Source organism: Lepidothrix coronata, unplaced genomic scaffold, assembly GCF_001604755.1.
Source record: "Lepidothrix coronata isolate B3197 unplaced genomic scaffold, Lepidothrix_coronata-1.0 Scaffold162, whole genome shotgun sequence".
NCBI lineage: Eukaryota > Metazoa > Chordata > Aves > Passeriformes > Pipridae > Lepidothrix > Lepidothrix coronata.
In genome coordinates this window covers 1-20,023 of record NW_016690342.1, presented here as the reverse complement: position 1 = coordinate 20,023, position 20,023 = coordinate 1, and the positions used below count along the sequence as shown (strand labels likewise).

The 20,023-nt window shown below is 52.6% G+C and overlaps 2 protein-coding genes across 2 annotated transcripts; both read left to right on the top strand.

Moving 5' to 3' along the window:
- Nucleotides 1-6,428: 6,428 nt before the first annotated feature.
- On the top strand, nucleotides 6,429-11,291 carry IBSP (integrin binding sialoprotein). Its single transcript, XM_017829294.1, has 7 exons — nucleotides 6,429-6,466; nucleotides 7,513-7,577; nucleotides 7,657-7,707; nucleotides 7,835-7,906; nucleotides 8,097-8,153; nucleotides 10,092-10,193; nucleotides 10,492-11,291. Exons 2-7 carry the CDS (start codon nucleotides 7,524-7,526, stop codon nucleotides 11,086-11,088), a joined length of 933 nt encoding a protein of 310 aa, XP_017684783.1. The 5' UTR covers nucleotides 6,429-6,466; nucleotides 7,513-7,523; the 3' UTR covers nucleotides 11,089-11,291.
- A 2,851-nt stretch (nucleotides 11,292-14,142) lies between these two features.
- Nucleotides 14,143-19,004, top strand: MEPE (matrix extracellular phosphoglycoprotein). Its single transcript, XM_017829291.1, has 5 exons — nucleotides 14,143-14,220; nucleotides 15,797-15,850; nucleotides 16,621-16,713; nucleotides 16,824-18,055; nucleotides 18,260-19,004. Exons 1-5 carry the CDS (start codon nucleotides 14,161-14,163, stop codon nucleotides 19,002-19,004), a joined length of 2,184 nt encoding a protein of 727 aa, XP_017684780.1. The 5' UTR covers nucleotides 14,143-14,160.
- The last annotated feature ends 1,019 nt before the right edge of the window (nucleotides 19,005-20,023 follow it).

Sequence of the window (20,023 nt, the reverse complement as noted above, 5' to 3'; positions counted from 1 at the left end):
GTTACAGGGTGAGGAAACAGCCCTTCACTAGGGAAACCTGCCCGGCCGCAGGGAAGGAGCCGCTCGTATTGGCTGGCGCCAAGCAGGGATGTGCTCAGAACCTGGGATTTTGTCTGCAAGGACAGGCAGGTTTCAGGGGACACTAGTGGCACTGGATTATCCCTACTAAATTCTGTTCATCCCTGTGCAAGCTGGTCCACTCTGCTTGACATCTGGACGGCCTTGATGATGGGCAGTGCTTCACAGGGCGAGGTTTTGGATGAACAGAGAGAGTGTGACCAAAATATGCTCACTTGGAGGATTTTAAGGCATTTTTAGCAGTCCATGTGCTTGGTTTTTGTGGCATGTGCCTGTTTATCAGAGGGGAGTGAGCACTGGAAAGGGGTGCTCCTGCTCTCTGCTGTCAGCCAGGCAGGAAAAGCAGCTGGGAAGATTAGTCACAGGCTCTGCCATCACTGGAGATGTTTCTGCCTCCAGTTTTGTGATGGTTATGCAATGAAATTGTAAGGGCCAGTTTGCCTGATGGGTTAGGCAGGGATAAAAAGTGTCCACATCAATGTATGCTTTTCTTATCCACCCACATGACATTTTTTGTGCGTTGGGGGTGGCCTCTAGAGCTGAATGCAGTGATTTACCCAGGAATCAGCACTGGGGTTTAAAGCAGGTATTTTTGGATGCATTTAGGTTTGAGAAAACATAAGTTTGCATCATCCTAAAAGAAAGGTTTCTTGGTTGTTTTTTTTTTTTTTTGTCCTTTCCAAGAAGAAAAGAGTCTATTTTTAATAAGTAGTTGGTGTGGCTGAAGCAGTGGGAGGCAGCAGTGCTGACCCTGGCTGTGGCAGCTGGATCTGGGGCAGCCGGGACACACAAGCTGCATTTATTCAACACTCTTATTTTTCTGGGTTGGTGGGTGAAACAGAGATACCCTTGGAGTTCACAGACTCCCTCTCCCTCCAGCAGTGTCTTTTTTGACATCACAGCCAAATATCCCGGGCTTCCTATGGTGATCTGAGTGCCATAGTTTCAACCCCCTGCCAAAAGCAGGGTCACCTGTCGCTAGATGAGGCTGTTCAGAGCCTGCCTGGTCTTGAACAATTCCAGGGATGGGGCATCCATGACTTCTTTGGGCAACCTGTGTTTCCAGTGCTTCACCACCTGACAATAAATAATTACTTCCTAATATCCAATCTAAACCTACTCTCACTTTGAAGCCATTCCCCCTTGGCTAGTCACTACATGCCCTTGTGAGAAGTTTCTCTTCTTCTTTCTTGTAGGCTCCCTTAAGGTCTGATGGAATTTTCTCTTCTATGCCTGCTGTGATGGGAACCACTCCTTGCCAAGTACTCAGTGAGGCCGGGAGAGTTTGATTACGTTTCTCTGGCCTTTTTCAACGTGGAGGAAAAACCTCACCATGGCCATCAATCTGAGTAAAAGAAATATCTTGGCCATGGGAAAACAGCCCCTGATCTCAGTGAAACACCAAAATATTAAAACCTTTTGAATGCTCTAAAGAAATTTTTCTTCCAGCTGCCTTTACTGCCATGCACTTCAATGGCAAATAACTTTCCCACCCCTGCTGGCTCAGCCATGTCCTGGGAGTTTTGTGATCCCCCCAACACTGCCCCAAGGAGTCGGGCACTGCAGGATGATACAAGTAAAGTTCAAACATTAACATCCACCTGTACTGTAACCCCCTGAACTCATAATGGAGATCTTAAAGCTGCAGAGTGAGTAAGTGGTTTGCAGTTCAGGTTTCTTTTGTTTTCACACCCTGAAATGCAAAGCTGCAAAGAGGTGGTATTGTGTTTTAGCAGAAGGCATCAGGTTTCCAAATAGAGGAGCTAAACCTGCAACAGGGAAGCACAGGCAACACCTGCCCTTTCTGTCCTAAACCTGATGTTATTTAACCTCCAGAGAAAAAAGTAGGTTCATCATAGGGTGAAAACTTCCAAAGCCATCTTTTTCAAAAATAAAATGAGTGTCTGAATGCTAAGGTACTTTTTTTGCTAGAGACATGTACTTCTCTGTGTATATAGGCCATTTTGGACAGGGCTTTGAGTAACCTTGCTGAAGGTGTCCCTGTGTGGCTGGAACTACATGATCTTTCAGGGCCCTTCCAACCCAAGCCATTCTGTGATCCTATGATATGAGGATACATATACTAGTTTTGTGCAACTCAGGTATGTAGGCAGTAACAAATAACCAGTGCAAGTGCAGCAGTTCCTACTGACACTGTCTCTGCTGCAAATGGCACCATTTTAATCCCTGACTCAGGGTTTTTTCCCAGGGAGCGCAGTGGCAGGGAGTCGGCAGCCATCACTAGTGCAGCATGGGAGCAGTGTGCCTCCACACCATCCAGATACCTGACTCTTCAGGGACACTGATTTAACTTTGTTAGAGAGCTCATTTCCTGAGCTGGGTGGGCAGGTGGTACCTTTGCAATGAACCCAGCTTATCTGCCTGCTCTCCTTCTGAAAATGGGGCCTCTGAGGGGGTTTATTTGGCTTTTTCTCCTGTGGCTGTGTTTGAGAGCTCTCACATGTGGATGGATGCAGCAAACAGGTGGTGGGACCAGACCTGGTAACTTATTCTGGCTCATGAGCAGCTTCTTGCTCCTGAAAAAAGCAAAACAAGCAAAAAATCTGATATACAGATATTACTCAAACACGTGAGGGCCTGGGTGATGGCAAGTGCTGGGATTTGTGATAATGCTGTGACTTTGCCTCAGTGATTTCCTGGGTTTCTGTTCCCAGAGTTCATGCTGCTTCAAAGTGCTCACATTATAGAGCTGCTCCTGTCCTACATTTTGCCAGGCATGTAAATAGAATTAATTTCCTTCACCTGGTTTCTGCTCAAAGAAAAAGGAAAATCATATGAAATGTTCAATTGCAGAGGGTTAATATATAAGGGCTGTGTATTGATAGCTGAGATTGATATGTGGTGCATTTTAGACATTTTCCCCTCACACTTTTATTCTAAAATCGACTGTTGGCAAAAAAATAACAAGCTGTGTGCCCAGCTGATGCTGATTTGCATTTGGGTTTGTGCTGTGAGAGGAAGGGGAAAGAGAGAGGCATCCCTTATTCTTACACTTGTTCCCTCTTCTAGCTCATTACTTCTCTCCCCAGTTGGTGGCCATGGCACACATGCTGCTGTCCTTGACAGCACACAGGGAGAGGTGGGAGCCAAGGAAAGCTCTGCCTCAGGTGCCTCCCTGCACAAATTTTGGAGGTGCCTTGGCCACTGAGCTGCATGGCAGGGGTGCCCCGTTCTCTGGCTGCAGCAGCACCTTGGTCTCTTCTCATCATGGTCGAAGTATCCTTTTGGTTTTGTTTTCTTTACTTATTTTTGGCCCTGAGGTTTCCTTCCAGAATAGCTCCAGGGCGTGGAAATAGGACAGTGCAGCCCCAACCACAGCCTCAGCCCCACAGTGGACCCAGGCAGGACAGGAGCATGCTGCTCTGCTCATTTACTGCCCTGCAAAAATAATAATTAAATTTGGACCTTGGAGCCATGTCAGCCTGCGCCAGACAGGGACATTCTGACCGTGAGGTCCCCATGGGATCAGGAGAGTACATCAAAACCACACACAGTGCCCTTGCCAGGTGCAAGCCCACCCAGCTGCAGCTCAGAGCTGGTGCCAGCAGCTGGTGCCAACCCCACCAGCGTTGGGTCATGGGGGGGGTGTCAGGGGCTGGGCACAGCAGCAGCTGCCTGGGGGGTTCATCACCATGGGCTGTGTGAGGGCAGCAGTATGCCTAGACAGGTTTTGGGAGTGGGTTGTGTGCCTGACCCCCAGCTTGCTCATCAGGGCGCATAATGAGCAACATGGCAGCACATTTGTACACGTTAAAAAACTGATGGGAGTGCATTTGCACATGTGGGCTGCATGCTGCATGCCTACCTTCTCCCTGCTCCCAAAAAAAGGGCTTTTGCTGCTGTCACCTGATCATCTAATTCCAGCCCCCCTCTGCCACAGGCAGGGACACCTTCTGCTTGACCAGATTGGTCAAAGCCCTATCCCCCAGAGGCACATGAGCCTCCATGAGCTGTTCCATGTTTTTTTTCCCAACTGGTTATCTACAAAGGTGAGATAGTTTTCATAAAGCTTTCAGAGCCTGCAGTTGCTTTTAATAAAAGATACCTTTTTGGGCAAGTGGGTTATCTCTCCAAGCCCTGCTCCCTTGGACAGCCAGAGTTCTTGCAAAAGCGTTAAGAGACAAAGACGAATGCTCCAGTTCTGAGATGTGAAGCTTTTTAAAGTAATAATAATAAAAAAAATTCAAATGGAAACATTTTATGCGTTGGTTGACTTCCCTGCTGATCTCCCTGCCTGGTGCTGTGAGGTTGATGCTGCTGCTGCTGGTGGCCTGCCCAGGGAGCACCCGCTCCAGGAGCTAAACATAGGTGCTGGCTGCACAAGGCACTTGGGTACATGTTAATTATCCTGGTGCTTTTTAGGGATCTTGGGTGAAATATGTGTTTTTATAGTCAGTTTTCTATTTTGTTTTAAGCAGCCTGGAGCAAAAGCCCTTTAATTACATTAAAAATCGCCTCCCACCAGCACTCTCTGTTCCCAAGCCTTGATGAAATTTTAACCTCAAAGCTGGGCACATGCTCACCGCTTTCCTGGGCCAGGCAGCCCAGGACAGCATGAGACAGTTGGAAGCAGGGCTGTCTATTCTGAGCCCCCTGCATCACACCCACTAGCTGAGCAGCCCCTCCAGCTGTTCCAATCCCATGGGGTTGGGGGAGCATGGGAACCCTCAGAATGCTGGTCTCTCTCTTTAGTGGAGGCTGCTGTGTTGGCATTGGAAAACTGCATGGCTGCTTTTTTTCCTCCTTTTTTTTTTTTTTTTTTTTTTTTTTTTTTTGTGTGCATGTGTGGGTTTTCCTGGCATGAGGCACCAGCGAAAGCCACAGCCAGCTCCAGGCCTCCCTTGTAATTAGGGCTCCTCACGTGACACAACAGGTTTTGAAACCCGTGGGGCAGGCACAGCAGGGCTGCTGGACTCCCAGTGGGCTGCAAAGGACCTCTCCCTTCCCGAAAGTGTGTGGTGTGCATGGTGTTCCATCAGCAGTTAGCAACTCCCCATGATGTACCTATTGATGTGGTGATGAGAAAGAAAAAAAAAGGCTTTGTCATTCTGATCATAACCTGGGAATTTGGTCAACTGGTTGTAGGTGAGGCTTTTTGTGACCCTAGTTTTGAGCAGAAACATGAACCTTCAGGTCTTTCGTGGCAAAGTGGATTTTTCTGTCCTAAATAACCATAGTTTTACCACTAGCTGAGTGTCATGGACCTGCCTGAAGGCATGCTTTTTCCAGCACCACTGTTCTATCTCCAAGGGTTGTGGGGCTGAAGGCATTAGGTGGCAATGGATTTGCAGTTCTCTTTTCCACTGTGGAAAGCAAAGCTGCATTTGGGGAGGAGTCATTCTCCTGAGCTGCTGCAGCCCAGGTGTGTGAAGGAGCTCAGGGGCCTTTGCTGAGGAGTGCAGAAAAAGTCTGGGAAAGGCTGAGAAGAGGTGCACTGGAGAACTGGGTGACTGAAATCCCAGCAGGAAATTATATATATATAGCTAAAGGAGAAAGGATGCCCCTGCAGAGGTGGGTGCCAGGGCAGCATCTACGTGCCCCCATCCACTGCCATCAGGTGCAGGGCAGGAGTGGTGGGCTCTGATCACTGGCCACCAAGTTCCCCACTAGGCTTTGACTGAGCGTGGGTGGTATTTTTGCATTTTTTTTCTGCTTTGCTGGGGACATACACAGATTTCAGCTGGAGAATGCCTGATTTTGGAGACAGGCAACCAGGCTGGCCCCTGTGTGGGTCTGCATGGTTTGGGGGGCACAAGAAACAGAGCAGACATGCATTTTGTAGTATCACTGTGGCAGAAATGGCTCTTAAGGGGGGACTGGTGACACCTGTATCTGAGTCCCTTTTTTTTTCCCTGCCCTTACCAAGGCCTCTGCAAGCATCCTGGAGAGGGATTTGTTTGGATTTAGCTTTTTTCTGTCTAATGGCTATGCCCAAGTGGCTGTGGAGACGGGCCTTTGAGGTCGGTCTTTTTGTCTACTTGAAAAAACAGTGACAGAATTTCCCAAAAACGGGAGGTGGACACCCCCTAGGAACAGATTTCCCAATATTTATTTTAATTTAAGCCAAGAGTGTTATTATACCCTCGGCCTCATGGCCGTTCCTCTGAGGCCAGACCCTCAATTAGGCGGCGCAGTGCAAACCTCCCCAGGTTTGGCAGCGGCACGGGGCGCTGTGTTTGTGCACCAAATCTGCCAGCGCTGAAGTTTTTGGGGTTTTCTGGTGCACGGCGGTGGGCTGGCGTCACTCCGGGCAGGGCGGTGACTTGGCCTGGGGGGGGCAAAACCAGACCTTATATCCCAGCAGGGCAGCAGCAGGAGGAAATCTGTGCCAGCTGACTCTGTGGGGAGCTGTCGGTGCTGTGGAAGGGTAAGCTTCCTGCGACTTTTTCCAGTCTTTTTGTGCACTGCTGTCTGCTTTTTGTGGGAGGATGGGGGGGCTCAGCTCGCTGTTAGGTCTGGATGCTGCTTTTTGTCCTTCTCTCGGTCTGTGGCTTCATGAAGCCCTTGGGTGGAGGGGATGAGTATCCAGAGCCTTGCTGCGAGGTCAGAGAAGCTTGCGGCCACTTGTTTTCAAGCCTGAGTTAAACAAAGATAAGCAAACTTCAAGGACAGCTGAATTTAATAACAACTCCCCCCAAGCACAGCTGATGGTGGGTTTAGATAGAGGAAGTGTAGGAAAAAGGAAGGTTAGTGGGCCTTACTGAGTCTGGGGGGATGCCGGGAGCATCCCTCCCTGGGGCAAGGCTGGGACGCTGCGGAAAAGGTTGGATGTGCTCTTGCTCCTTGATGGGGGAGGACAGGCTGGGATTTGGTGCTTAGGGTGTGCAGCTCAGACCTGCCCAGAGCCAAGCCCCCTCCCAGATATGCCTACAGGGGGCTCCTTGCCTTGGTGTTTTGCCACTGCTATTTTTGTCAATGGCAGACTGCAGAAGGCAACTATATTAATTTCTTTGTTTGTTCATTTATTTTTCCTCAGAGAGGTTAAACTCTCTGTGGTGTAATTCCCAGCAGCATTGCTCCCTGGGCAGAGCCCAAGCAGACCTCAGGGCTGTGGGAGGGCGGCCACAGTGGGCAGTGCTCCCAGTTGCTCCTGTCACATCTCTGGTGGGGCTTGGCTTTCTCCCCTCCCTCAAAGGCAATGGGAAAGCAGGAGTGAGTAGTCCTGCTCAGGGAAAGCAGTGCATCTACTACGTGGTGAAACTCACTTTTCTGCTATTTTGTGGCTTCTTGAAAAATGTATTCATGGAGAAAAAAAAAAATAAAGGAAGGATTTAGGTCTGGGGAGGGGTTGGGAGATCCCATCAAGAGGTGGCTGGAGGTCAGCCTTTCTTCTCCCTGCTCATCCATGTGGACACAGACACACGGATAGTTTGAGGCTGAAAAGCAAGCACTCAATGTGTTTCACTGTTCTAGAGAAAGCAGCCATGAGGACAGTCCTGGTCTTTGTCTGCCTGGTGGGGATGGCGTGTGCCTTCTCGGTGAGTGCCAGGCAGGGGGGGACACCCCATCCTTGCCGGGGCTGGTGTGGGGCTTGTGTCAACCCACCCTTTCCCCCAGGTCAAGAGCTGGCTGCGGCGAGCCAAGCTGGATGACTCGGAAGAAAACGCGGTAGGGTCTCCCCCCGCCCTGCGCGCCCAGTCCCACACGGTGCTGGTCTTGAGGAAGAGCACATTTTGGTCGCTCCTGTACCCAAGCCCCCAGACTGATGGGATTTACCCCCTTCTTCTCCCGGTAGGTGTTCAAGAACAGGCACCGGCATTACCTGTACAGATACATCTATGTGTATCCCCCGCAGCGACGGTACCAGGTGGGTGCTTTGGAGGGGTTGCCGATGCTTCGCCACCCACCAAATGCAGGGATGTTGTCCCAAATGAGATTGGGAGGCATGGTCTGTGCCCTCTTTGCCCCTGGCCTGTGGGGCTGGGCACAGAGCCTCGCACTGTGACGCCAGCAGAAACCCACCCACTCGCCTACCACTTGGTTTTCCCTCTTCTTAGGGCAGTGACTCATCTGAGGAAGAGGGGGATGGCTCGGAGGAGGAGGAGGAAGGGGGGGTGAGTATGGCAAACCAACAGCTTGCAAAACAAATACGGGAAATTGGGAACTTTCTTTGGTTTTGTAGTCTCTGCTCATCAGCATTTGTGGCTGCTGACCGCCCACAGCCTTGCGCTCTGGATGCAACTGGATTTTCTACTCTGGGGCTTATTTTATTATTTATTGTGGATTTTTTTCCTTTTTTCTGTCCTTTTTATTCCTGTGTGGGGGATGCACCAAACAACCCTGAGACAAATGCTCTGGGTTTCCAGTTTCAGTGGCTCAGAAAGGAGCAAGACAGGCCAAAAGGCAGAAGCAGGGAGGCTCATGCAAGGAAGAAAGCGCTGTTAGGAACTCCTCTTACCGTCCTCTTTCAGGGTGTGCTGCCCCCACAGTGCTGACAAAATTGCTATGGAAAACACAGTTATGCTCCGCACTTATGTGTGTGGAGGGAGGGACACAAACTGATGAAAATTGGGAAATGCCCATTTGTACCAGTCCAGATGGTAATGCTTCTCCTGTCTGTTCGATCAATATGAGCTTGGGCACCTCTGCATTTGTGAGACTCACCCAGGTTCAACATTAAATGCAAGGGATTACAAAGGTCTCTTGTGCCTCACTGAGCTGCAAATGTTCAAAAATAATCCAGTGGTCTCCAGCACATGAGTGCTTTGAAAGAAGAATCTGGTATGCCTGGAAACCTGTGTGTCAGGTCTAATCACATCTTTTATTATTTCCTTCTTTTTTTATATATAATTTAATGAAAGTCTGGGACTCTGGTACTAAAACCCCCTTTGGAGGCCTTTTTGGGGCTGGGGTACAGTATGGGGTGGCCCCTGTCCCGCAGAGACCTCTGCCAGCATCAGCACCTCCCTGCAATTTGCCCCTTTTTGCCTATTTCTCTTCCCTACCACTGCAATCTCTAGGGATAACTTTCAGTAGTGGGATTGGGCAGCCTCAGGAAGAAAAGAAGAGTTATGCAGGAATGTAGCTGCTGTTTGGGGCTGCCCCTTTCCTTTCCAAGGAACCAGAGCAGTGGCTGTTCCCATGCAGGAATACTGACAGGGGCTGGTCAGCAAGAGAAATTGTGCTGAAAGGCCCAAAGGTCAGTTATAGGTATGTAAAGACCAATTATATCAGCTACTAGATGGGGAGCATCACTCCCATCAGCACAGCTGGATGCACCGTGCGATTTGATGGCTCTCCCATTGGAGAGGAAAACAGCCTGGATTTTCTCTGGCATCACGTGCACCCGTATTTTAAGGTCTGAGTTTGCCCAAAATGCCAGGGTAAGTGTCCTTGGTCTTGGCATGTGAGCAACAGGGATTGCCCAGGGCAGGGATGACACTGACCTCGTGTCTCCCTGCCATGGCAGGGTTCATTTGCTAGAGGCAACGTGCTCCTCCTCCCAGGCTGGGCACTGGGTGAGCTGCCCCATGAGTGGTTGCTCCAGGCTCTGCTTGCATTTGGGATATTCATTGCCTTTTTTAGCAGAGCACGCTGCTGGGAGCCCCACTCTGGTCTCGGGGACCAAGCAGTGCTCAATGGCTGATTGCTGGTGGGGTTCAGGCTCATGCCTGGCTTTGAGCCATCACGCTCTCACTAACCATCTCATATGACGTGCAGTGTGTCCATGTGTAGTGTGCCTGTGGCTTTCTTTGTTTACTGGAAACTGGGAGAGATGACTTCAAAAGAAAACCTTTAGATGCTTTGTAAAGCAAAATGTGTAGCCAGAATGGGAACACCCGACTCCAGCCACCACCACTTAATTGCACAGCTCCGGCTGCCCTGCTGCAGCTTCTCCATTTCAGTCTGGAACAAGACCCGTGGGAAAGCAGGAAACTCAGAGCAATGCCCAAATGCTGTGTGGGGATGCTGTGTGCCCCCCTCGCTGCTGGGAGGGCTGCGCTCCACTCCTGCTGCTGACTCCCTGCCCTGTCCTCTCCCTGTCCTTGCAGGAGCCGTTTCATGCTGGCACCAAGGTAGCTGGTCATCCTGCTGGAGCAGCCCCTGGGGACTGCCAAGGTGGGCTGGGAGGAGACGTCGCATCTCCCCAGCAGGTGTGGTTTGGGGAGCTGGAGGGGAGCACCCAGGGGGAGGGGTATGTTCACTGCATGTTTGCTTGCACCTATGGGTGCCCTCCACCCCCTTTCTGCCTTGGGGGGCTGCTGTGCAAGACACTCATGGCTGGACCAAGCTCTGGGTATTAACTTGGGGTTAGAAGGAGTACCCCAAAAAGACAGTCCTGCCATGCGAGGTGTGGGGGTGGTGCTCAGCTGTGCCCATGCCTGCCCCTTGTCACATGGAGCTGCAGCCTCCTGACACCCAAGTAATGCTGTGCTGTCTTCCCCCTGCCAGGGCAAGGACTGCCAAGGGACTCTGAAGGGGGTTAGGCATGGAACTGCCAGCAAGGGGGAAGACTCTGAAAATGAAGACAGTGATGAGAATGAGGAGGAGGAAGAGGAGGAAGAAGAAGTAGATGAGAATGAGAATGGAATCAATGGCACAAGCACCAACACCACTGAGGGGGCTGATGGACCTCATGGCAATGGCACTGCAGTGGCTGAGGAGGGCACTGGTGCAGCTGAGGAAGAGGAGGAAGAGGAGGAGGAGGAAGAAGAAGAAGAAGAGGAAGAGGAGGAGGAAGAGGAGGAAACTGAAGCCACCACCATCGCCAGCACCACCGATGAAGAGGGGCTGACCCAGGCGACCACTGTGGGAGATGGGGGACCCACAGACGCCACCACAGATGCCACCACAGTTGGGGAGCTGTGGGATTACGATGTGACGGCCAGGGACCACAGCCGGGGGGATGAGGGCACCACCACGGGTGGGTATGAGGAGCAGGACGAGTACGCCCGCGGGGACAGCTACCGGGCCTATGAGGACGAGTACGGCTACTACAAAGGGCACGGCTACGATGTGTATGGCCAGGATTACTACTACAGCCAGTGAGAAGGTTGGGGGGCATCCCTGGTGCTGCCCCCCACCTGCCCCATGCCACTCAGGAAGGTGCATCCGAAGGCTCACTGCAGCCACTGCATGCCAGAGGGGATGCCAGGCAGCTTGCCATGCACACTGGCTCCGTCCCAGGCTTTGGTTTTTTTTTTTTTTTTTTGTATCTTGCAAAGTGAAATGAAATAAAGCAACCGAACTGAGCTTGTTGGTGATGAAAGGTTTGCTGCCAAATTTGCTGGGATCCGTGGGGCAGCACAGTGGTTGGTGGGCTGACGGGTTACAGGTGCTCATGCTGCTCAGGGTTGAATCTTTTTATTCCAGCTCAGATGCACATGAAAGGAGGGAGGAACAAAAGGATAACTTGGAAAGCCTCCGTAGAGTCCTCTCTGAAAAATGAAAGGATGCTTTTTAGCATCATTGCTTTGGGTTTACAGCCATGTTTTACGTAGAGTTGACATGAATTTCCAGTGATAACTTTACCACATCCTCCATTCCTCGGTAGCATGCCTCCCATGGCCTGGCCACACAGTAGGCAATGTTAATAGAGGTAAAGACACTAATTTCTCTTTCTGTGCATCACTAGCTGTAGATGTATGCCCCTGCAATGAGGGCTTTGCTTCTTCATCCCTGTGCCAGGCACCTTGGATGTGTGCGTTAAACACCAGTACTGCAGCCCAAAATGTCCCTGTCACACAGTCTCATCCCCAGGGCAAGGTAGGGCTGTCCTAGAGACAGTGATGCATCCACTTGTTTCCTGCATCAGGGATGAGCATGCCTGGTTTGCAGTCCCCAGGATCCCTGCTCACAGTTACTTCCCAACAGGAGCATGTCCCTGTGTAGCTAAGGATCAGCACTACAGATAGGGATAGAATGACTTTGCCTGGGTTCCAGGCAGGTGCCACCATTTGGGAATAGTGATGGCAGGTTTATGGCAGATACCATGCTGCTCTCGCACTCCTAGAAAGGAAACCTGTGTTCAGCTCCCAGTGTAGGTCTGACTGCAAAATGAGTCCAGTTTCACAGCAGCAAACTGCTGGGCATTGTACAAAACTGCCTCTCTGTGCCAAAGCCAGGCTGCAGATGCTGGGGAGGCAGGAGGCGCTGCCTGCAGGGTGAGCACCCCTGGGGCCAAATCCCTACGGTGGCACTGGGGAGCCCTGCATGCCCTCGTGGCTGGTGGGAGGGACATGAGAGCCCCATCATCCACATCCCCAGGGGGTGCCCAAAGACGTCAGGGAACCAGCATGGACAAAGGGCCCTGGCGCTGCCAGGGGCCGAGTCCCACTCCCACAGGGCACATAGCCCAGTCCTGTGTGCGTCAGCCCCCCAGGCACCTGGCAAAAGCTCTCCTCCCTGAGCCAAGGCACACGGGCTGACTGCTCTGGTACCTGTGGGGCAGCATCTGGCTGCAGCTCCCAGGGCAAGGGCAAGTTTCAAGCTGGCTCTGAGATCTGCTCCTACCTGGGGCTGGATGCTGATGGTTTAAACATTTGTGGTGTTAATCCAGCAGTCATGCAAGCTCCCAGGGTTTGGGCTGGTGCAGAGTGGGATGAGAGCTGCTGTCACCATCACCACACTGAGCAGCTGAGCCAGGCTGGCTGCAGCAGGGGGAACCCCTCTTGGCAAGGGTATAGGTGACCAGCAATGCCACCAAAACTTGAGGCGGGGAGGAGAAGGGTTTGTACATCATACACATCTTTGTAGCACCTTTCCATAGCAAAGGTGGGCTTGAAGGGACCTGTGCAAGAAGTGCATGGAAAAATACCTTTTTTTTTCATTTTTTTGCCACTCTGCTATTTTGTACTTGCACAGGTTTAGCTCAGAGGTATTGAGGTTGAAACCCAAAAACAAGTGTCAGAAGCTACGGCGTGGTGGTAGCTCTTGGCTTGGCCAATGCTGCCCTGCGATGTACAGTCATGCCCAGGACCAGGCCTGGCTCAGGATATTGCCCTTCCCTTTCTGCAGCCCTCTGGCTTTCCCATGTCGGTCACAATGAGCATGCCAAGACCCACTGCACACCCTCTTATCAATAACCAAGCTGGCTGTGTGCCACACTAAGATCTACGCTAATCATCGAGCAATTTCGCCTTCAGAACAGATATTTATAAACTGTGCTTTCTGTTTATCCAGCCAGGTGGAACATTTGATAGCTGTCTTTCACCACAAACACATTTTTAGCTGGAAATTACTCCCCCTGGTTATCTGCGGGTGCTGCCAGTGCTGACAAATGTCCCTGGGCAGGAGCTGATTGGCTCTGCGCACCTGGGGCCAACTTTAAATTTCAGCAAAGTGGGCATACACTCCATGGTCTGCCGCTGGGATCTGCCTCCGACAGGGAAAGGTAATCTTCTTACCTAGTTTCCTGCCCTGTCTCTCCCTAGCCCTTCACCTCTACTTTCCCTGAACAGGGCTTCTCCTGCTTTCGCTCCAGGCAAGCCACAGTGGGGACGGGAACATCCCAATCCTCGGCTGTGCATATCTCTTGAGCCTACACTGCTTTGTACTGCTGATCCTTGTGCATGAATTTCCTTCTGGTGTTTCCTGTAGCAATGCTTGTATGGCTGAATATAGAGTCTGGGATGGACCTGCAAGCCCAAGCCAGGCTGGTTGGGTGAAATGAGAATTACTGGCCAACAGAGCTATTGCCTCCTGCCATTTATCAGTGTTCTTGAAAAGAGCCTGCAAGTTTCTTAATTCAGACTTATGACTGAACAGCTTAGCCTGCAGTGGCTTTGGGGATCATTTATTGCGAATACCCACCCAAGCTGCTTTGACAGAGGGAGTTAGGAAGTACCTGATGTCAGAGCACCCACTCAGTGCTGCTGGACCTGCCCTCTGCACATGGCGAGAGCATCACCTTTGCTGCAAGGAATGCAGAGGGGCAGGATGATGTCAGAGGCCACCACAAAGCTGGGGAAAGCAGGGTTTGCTGGAAAACCTTGCTGCCACGAGGGCTTTGGGATATCAGGAGCTTTTAGGTTGCTGCTAACCGGGATCATTGGGGACCACAAGTCCTAGGAAGACAAACTCCAGTGATGCTTCGCTTTGTGTCCCCAGGAGCAGCCCAAGATGAAAACAGCCCTGGTCTGCCTGTGCCTGTGCCTGCTCAGCACAGCCCTCTCAACACCTGTAAGTATGGCTCTCCCCGGATTGCCAGCATGCTGCTGAATCCAGTGCAACCCAGCATGCTTTCAGCATCAGGAAAACATGAGTTGTGCTTGCGTGTAACACCTCTGGTTCTTGGGAAGGGGACTGAGGTGCTACCGCAGAGGTGAACCCAGCAGCAAAAATATGTATTAGCATTGATGTGGCTGAGCATGTCCCTTCAGCTTAGCAATCAGGGCATTGTGCAAGAGCCAGTCTGGGTGGCTATAACTCTGCCTTGATTTGTGTGGATTTTGGATCTGCCAGGTGCTTTTGGCTTGAAAGTAGCCTGAGTGGAGCCACAAAACTGAGGTGCAGAAAGGATGCTTATCTTACCCATGTGGGTAACAGGGATCAGAGGGGCACCTGCAGTTACTCTCCAGGTCTCCTAATGTGAAAATTTGACTGATATAACTAAAACAAAGGGCAAACTAAGATAAATAAAACAGCAGCCATTTTTGTCCTGCACAATTGTTGCTCAACACACTAAATACACAGCTAGAGCGAAAGTCTGCTCCTAGAAAAGGCTTGCTTTTTTGGCAGGTAAGGAGGAGGGAAATCACATCTTCTCTGAGGGCTGGACCCCTGCTGTGTGTCTTTTAGCCCCCAGGGCAAGCTTGCACAACCAGGTCTGTAGTAGGGCAGCACAGGGAAAGGCAATAAATCAGTGCAGATTTACTTTTCAGATAGGGGCACAGAAGTTAATACTCTGCTACTTGATCAGGGCTGTAATCCAGTCTTTGATACTGTTCACAAACAATGGAATAACCTGGGATTATTTAACAATCTGGGGCATGTTTCTACCCATTTCAGCTGGACTTGGGATGTTTCAGTGACTAATTTTGCTGAGATCAAAGGGAACTCCCCTCCATGGGCCTGTCTCCCCCACTGGCATGTAGGGAAGACCTGAAATGGCTTGGTGGGACTCACAGGATACTCCCATCACCAAGTGCCCCAAGCCTGAGGGATGCAGGGATGGCCAGTATGTTCCAAAAGATGACAGGATAATCAGGGAGAGCTGTAAGCCTGCAAGCATGTATGGAAACCTGGCTTTGAGAGCACAGAGGTTGCTGCTCAGTTGGCAAGTAAACACTGGGAAACACCACCAGCTAATGAGCTCCAGGCTCCCATCACAGATGCCAGCAGTGAGTTGGAGCACCATGGTGCAAGCAGTGGTGCTGTGTATTAAAACTGCTCTGCAATAAAATACTCTGCAGCAGACTTACAGAAAAGGGTATTTGCAGACCAAGAATACCCTATGAAAAGTAGTGTGCAATGCTACTAATGCTACCAATCATGCTGTAGCAGAATTTGCAATACTTTTCAGACCCTGGAAATGGGGTTTAAACCTTTCCTATTATTGCTTCCTTTAAGCCAGCACCCCAGGTAGTGCCTGGGAATTTATTGGCTTATCAATACATTTCTCCCACCCTTCCCTGATCACTCTGGCATACCTATCATGCTGGGCAGGGTGGGTGGCCAGCAGTGGGGATTGGGAGCCACCTGGATGCTGGGGCAGTGTTTGATGCCTCAGCTCTTGCCTGTGTTTTGCTGCCCACAGGTGCCACCCCCGCTGTCTGGGAGAGCTTCTGGGAACTGTGTGGGACAGCACCGGGTATGTACCCCCCTGCCTCATCCAGACCCCATGGGTTGCCCTGCACCAGAAGTGCAGGGAGAAACAGTTGCTTTTGGAGGGTAGCCCCAGTGATCCATGGAGAAAGAGACCAGCAGTGCCTTTGCATCTGAACAGCTCTTACCAAGAGCAGGGATGGGGAAAGGTGTGACGCGCTCAGGTGAGGGAAGGGCTTCCTCCCCAAGGGGCTCCTCTGTCCCTGCCCAGCCCCAGAGCACAAATGCTTGGTGTACCCACAGGTGAGGGTGTAAAAGTCTCAGGCCCAATTGCTACAGGGTTTTTTCAAAGTGTTTTGGTGTAAAATGCATCAGTATCATAATTCAAATGAGTAGTATGGAAGAAAATGTCTGGCTTTCCCTATTGGAAACCAGTTGCTGTCCTTCCAGTAGCTTGATTGCCATCAGTCCCTTAACTCATGTCTGATGGGACCATCAACCAGGTTGTTTATTCAAGCCTTAAGCCACCTTGCAAAAAAATCCAAACTCACAGCTCCTGACAAACTCAAACTCACAGCACAGGCAGAAAATGAGCCCAAGGGAAAACAAAACCACCAGAACCCAGGATATGAGAACATGCATCCTGCCCAGATCTCTGCCTATGCTGGTGGCCATGAGGTGGTGAGGGCTCCTGCCTGTCCTGGGGTCTCAGTGGGTACTGTTGGGACGCTGCTTCAATGCCACGCACACCAAGGGAAGATCTGCCAATCCATTTCATAAGAAAACTGTGAGGTTTGGTTTTTTTCTTCCCACCAGATACTTCTGAAAGGCTGCAACGCAAAGCATGGCTTCTACGTTTTCAAATACGTCTACTCATTCTCAACGCGGAGGAACCAGACGCAGATAAAGGTGAGGAGGTGCCCAGGTGGCACAGCAGGACCCTGGCTTGGCTTCAGGGCCGCAAGCAGCCGTCTGTTACCAGGGCTGACCCTGACCTCTCCCTTGTGTGTACTGCACAGAAAGAAGAGGCTGACCGCCAGAGTATCATCCCCAGCCGCCGGCTGGATGAGGACAATGCCAAGCGGGAGCTGCCAGAGGCCAGGACGACCCCAGAGCACAGTGACAATAGCAGCACTGAAGCAATAGAGAATGTGATTGTCCTCAGGCCTGAAAACCGCAGCACCCCAGGCGCTGGCAGGGATGCTCCCAGTCCTCACCCTGGCACTGGCACGCGAGCACGTGGCGGTGTTGGCGTTGCAGGTCCCACCCCGTCCAGCTCGGAGGGCAGCGGTGATCTGGATTTGGTGGTTGAAGTTGATGGTGATGTTCCCATTATCTCTCAGGGTGAACAGCCCAGTGAGGTTGTGGTGGGGAACAGGTCACGTATCAGGAGTGAGGACAAGGATGTTGGTGCCCCCAGAGTGGTTCCTGCAGAGGGGGCGATGACAGATGGGAGGGAGAGGGCCCCTGTCACTGGAGGGGCAGGGGATGAGGGCAGCGGTGAGTCCACTGTCTCTGGCCAAGGGCAGGAGGGTGTCATGCGAGGCACAGGAACGGGAGGTGCTGCTCTTGCCTCCGTCACTGAGAAGACAGAGGACGTCCAAGTTGATGCCACAGGTGTGGATGAATACGCTTACATCCCCGACTCGGGCAGTGTCACCATCACCCATGGGAACCTGGGCAGCACAGCGAGGACCACCAGCTTCACCCAAGTCTCTCCAGGCAAGGATGATGAGGTCAACATCTTCATTGAGAGGGCCAATATCCACGTGGGGGAGCAAGAAACCACCCAGGCCGGTGCCACTGTGGGCAGTGAGGATGACAGCACCGCCACTGCGGGAACCAGCAGGCCCCTCCCCAGGCTGGGTGTCACGGCAGCACCTGACGGTGGTGATGATGACAGCACCCCTGTTCGCAGGCAGCCTGAAGGACTGGACACCACAGCCACCCCAAGCCATGGGGACAGCATCACCAGCAGACCCAGGGATGCACGTCCCACAGGAGAGGATGAGGAAGGTGCCACCACCATTGGTGGCTATGGGGAAGGACTGGTGACCCCTGTCCCCTGGAGAGTCACTGGTGGTGACATCACTGTCCCCACAGTTGCCAGCATCCGTGGGAAAGACGATGATGAGGTGAGAGGTGAGGGGCAGACGTTCAAGGGGAAGCCAGATCATCTGGCTACCACAACCCCCCAACAGGGGCATGATGAGGAGGCCACTGCCACTGTCCCAGCTGAAAGAGCCAGCATCCATGTGGCCACTGTCCCAGCTGAAAGAGCCAGCATCCATGTGGCCACTGTCCCAGCTGAAAGAGCCAGCATCCATGTGGCCACTGTCCCAGCTGAAAGAGCCAGCATCCATGTGGCCACTGTCCCAGCTGAAAGAGCCAGCATCCATGTGGCCACTGTCCCAGCTGAAGGAGCCAGTGTCCACCTGGCCACTACCACGGCCTCCCCTGGGGTGAGTGAGGGGGACTGCACCACCTCCTCAGTGACAGTCAGCAGCCGGGAGGCAGGCAGGAGCACCGTGGTGGGGAAAGGAGGGAGTCGGGAAGTGAGACCAGCCACCCCAAAGCCCCGTGGGGAGGGACAGCCTGGGGCAGGGGTGAGGATCTGGCCAGGGGGAGCAGGACTGGACAAGACACCCAGGACAGACAAACCACCATCCCCAAGTGGGAAAGCCAGCAGCCAGACACCGAGCAGGGCCCAGACAAAGGCTGGCAGCCGTGGTGGCGATGCTGGGGGCAGGTCGCATGCCACCAAAGCAGGGGGCAGCCCCACTCCACAGGCACGGCAAGACGTGGGCAGCATGGCAGCAGGCAAGGGCCGGGAGAGGGGGCGAGGTGGCGAGACTGGGGCAGCAGTGTCGGGAGCTGGGGGTGGTCGCCTCCCTGGGCACCATGGCAGAAAGCTGGGGACTGGGGCACCGGGGACGTTCGCAGCACTGGGCCACAGCAGACAGGTGGACCAGCTAAAGCGCGCCGATGAACTTCACGTCCGCGAGCGGGCTTTTTACTCCCTCGGCAGGGCAGAGGGCGGCCCCCACGGCCCCTACACTGGCCTTGGGGGTGCTGACAGCAGCCAGTCCTCCGAGGGGGAGCGGGACACCCACAGTGACAGTGGACAAACAGGACTTCGGCCCTCAGGGTGGGGATCCCCAGGGTACCCCCATGGCCGCTGGATCCAGGGATCTCTCTAAGGGGCTGCCGGTATTCACCCCGGCGAGCTCCAATGGTGGAGCTGGGGGGTCCCACATGTCATGTTCCCCCCCTTGGCATGCCCGCTGTGGCCTCTGCTCTTGCCTGGGTGAGGGGCACGTTGCCGGGGGGCAAGCACTGCTTCATAGCCCAGGAGCCAAAAATCACTGGTTCATGTAATCTGTTAATTTGAGGGAGGCTGCATGTGGTGCTGCAGCAGGGATGCATGGGTTTGCTGTGCTAGACAGCTACATAACAGCAGTCATGCTACATGGCATAGGGTAGCGCTGTTTGTGCACTGATGTGAAGCAAGTAAAGAAACAGTGAGAAAAAGCCTCTGTCCTCGCGGTTTCACTTCCAGCCTACTGGAGAAATAAAGGCATTTCTGTACCTGAGGATCTGCTAACTCTGATGTTTGCAGTGGGACTTCGGGCAGCTACTCTGCCACAAGCAAAATGCTGGAGGTGGGGCTGGTCCCCGGGCATAAGGAGATTTCTGGCCACAGCACATCCCTGGCCCAGCCATCACTTGTGGGACTGCAATCTGGCCAACAAGCCCTACACATACCTCCCTTGGGGTATCAAACCCCACCAGATCCTGCCTAGGGCCACTTGCCTCTCTGGGCAGTTAAGGCTTGCTGGGGAGCCCTACAAGAGCATCACCCCCCTGGGCTCATCCATCTCCTGCAGTGAGAAATCCCCATTGAGCCCTCTGGAACGCTGACCATTTGCTGGCCACACTGTCCCTCCAGCAGCAGCGTAACACTCTGGCCATGCCGCCGCCATTCCTGCCGCCATTCCCACCGCTGGCCCCCGCACGCAAGCCAGGCTGGGCTTCGACACGCTGGAGCCATGCCGTCGGTGGAGCCTGAAGTTAATCACTGTTTATGCAATTGCAGGTTGCTTTTTCTGTCCAAGAAGCTGCTAAAACAGGCATGTTCGGCAGCGCGCTGGAGTGAGTGGCACAGTGGGACTGGTGCTGAGCCTTGAGGGGCGGAGGTGCTGCCTCAGCACGTGCTGAG

Coding starts and splice junctions, on each gene's coding strand:
- IBSP (XM_017829294.1), top strand. CDS start 7,524: ATGAGGACAGTCCTGGTCTTTGTCTGCCTGGTGGGGATGGCGTGTGCC. Junction 7,578..7,656: donor GGATGGCGTGTGCCTTCTCG/GTGAGTGCCAGG, acceptor CCTTTCCCCCAG/GTCAAGAGCTGGCTGCGGCG. Junction 8,154..10,091: donor AGGAGGAGGAGGAAGGGGGG/GTGAGTATGGCA, acceptor CTGTCCTTGCAG/GAGCCGTTTCATGCTGGCAC.
- MEPE (XM_017829291.1), top strand. CDS start 14,161: ATGAAAACAGCCCTGGTCTGCCTGTGCCTGTGCCTGCTCAGCACAGCC. Junction 14,221..15,796: donor GCACAGCCCTCTCAACACCT/GTAAGTATGGCT, acceptor TGCTGCCCACAG/GTGCCACCCCCGCTGTCTGG. Junction 18,056..18,259: donor CCAGCTGAAAGAGCCAGCAT/CCATGTGGCCAC, acceptor TACCACGGCCTC/CCCTGGGGTGAGTGAGGGGG.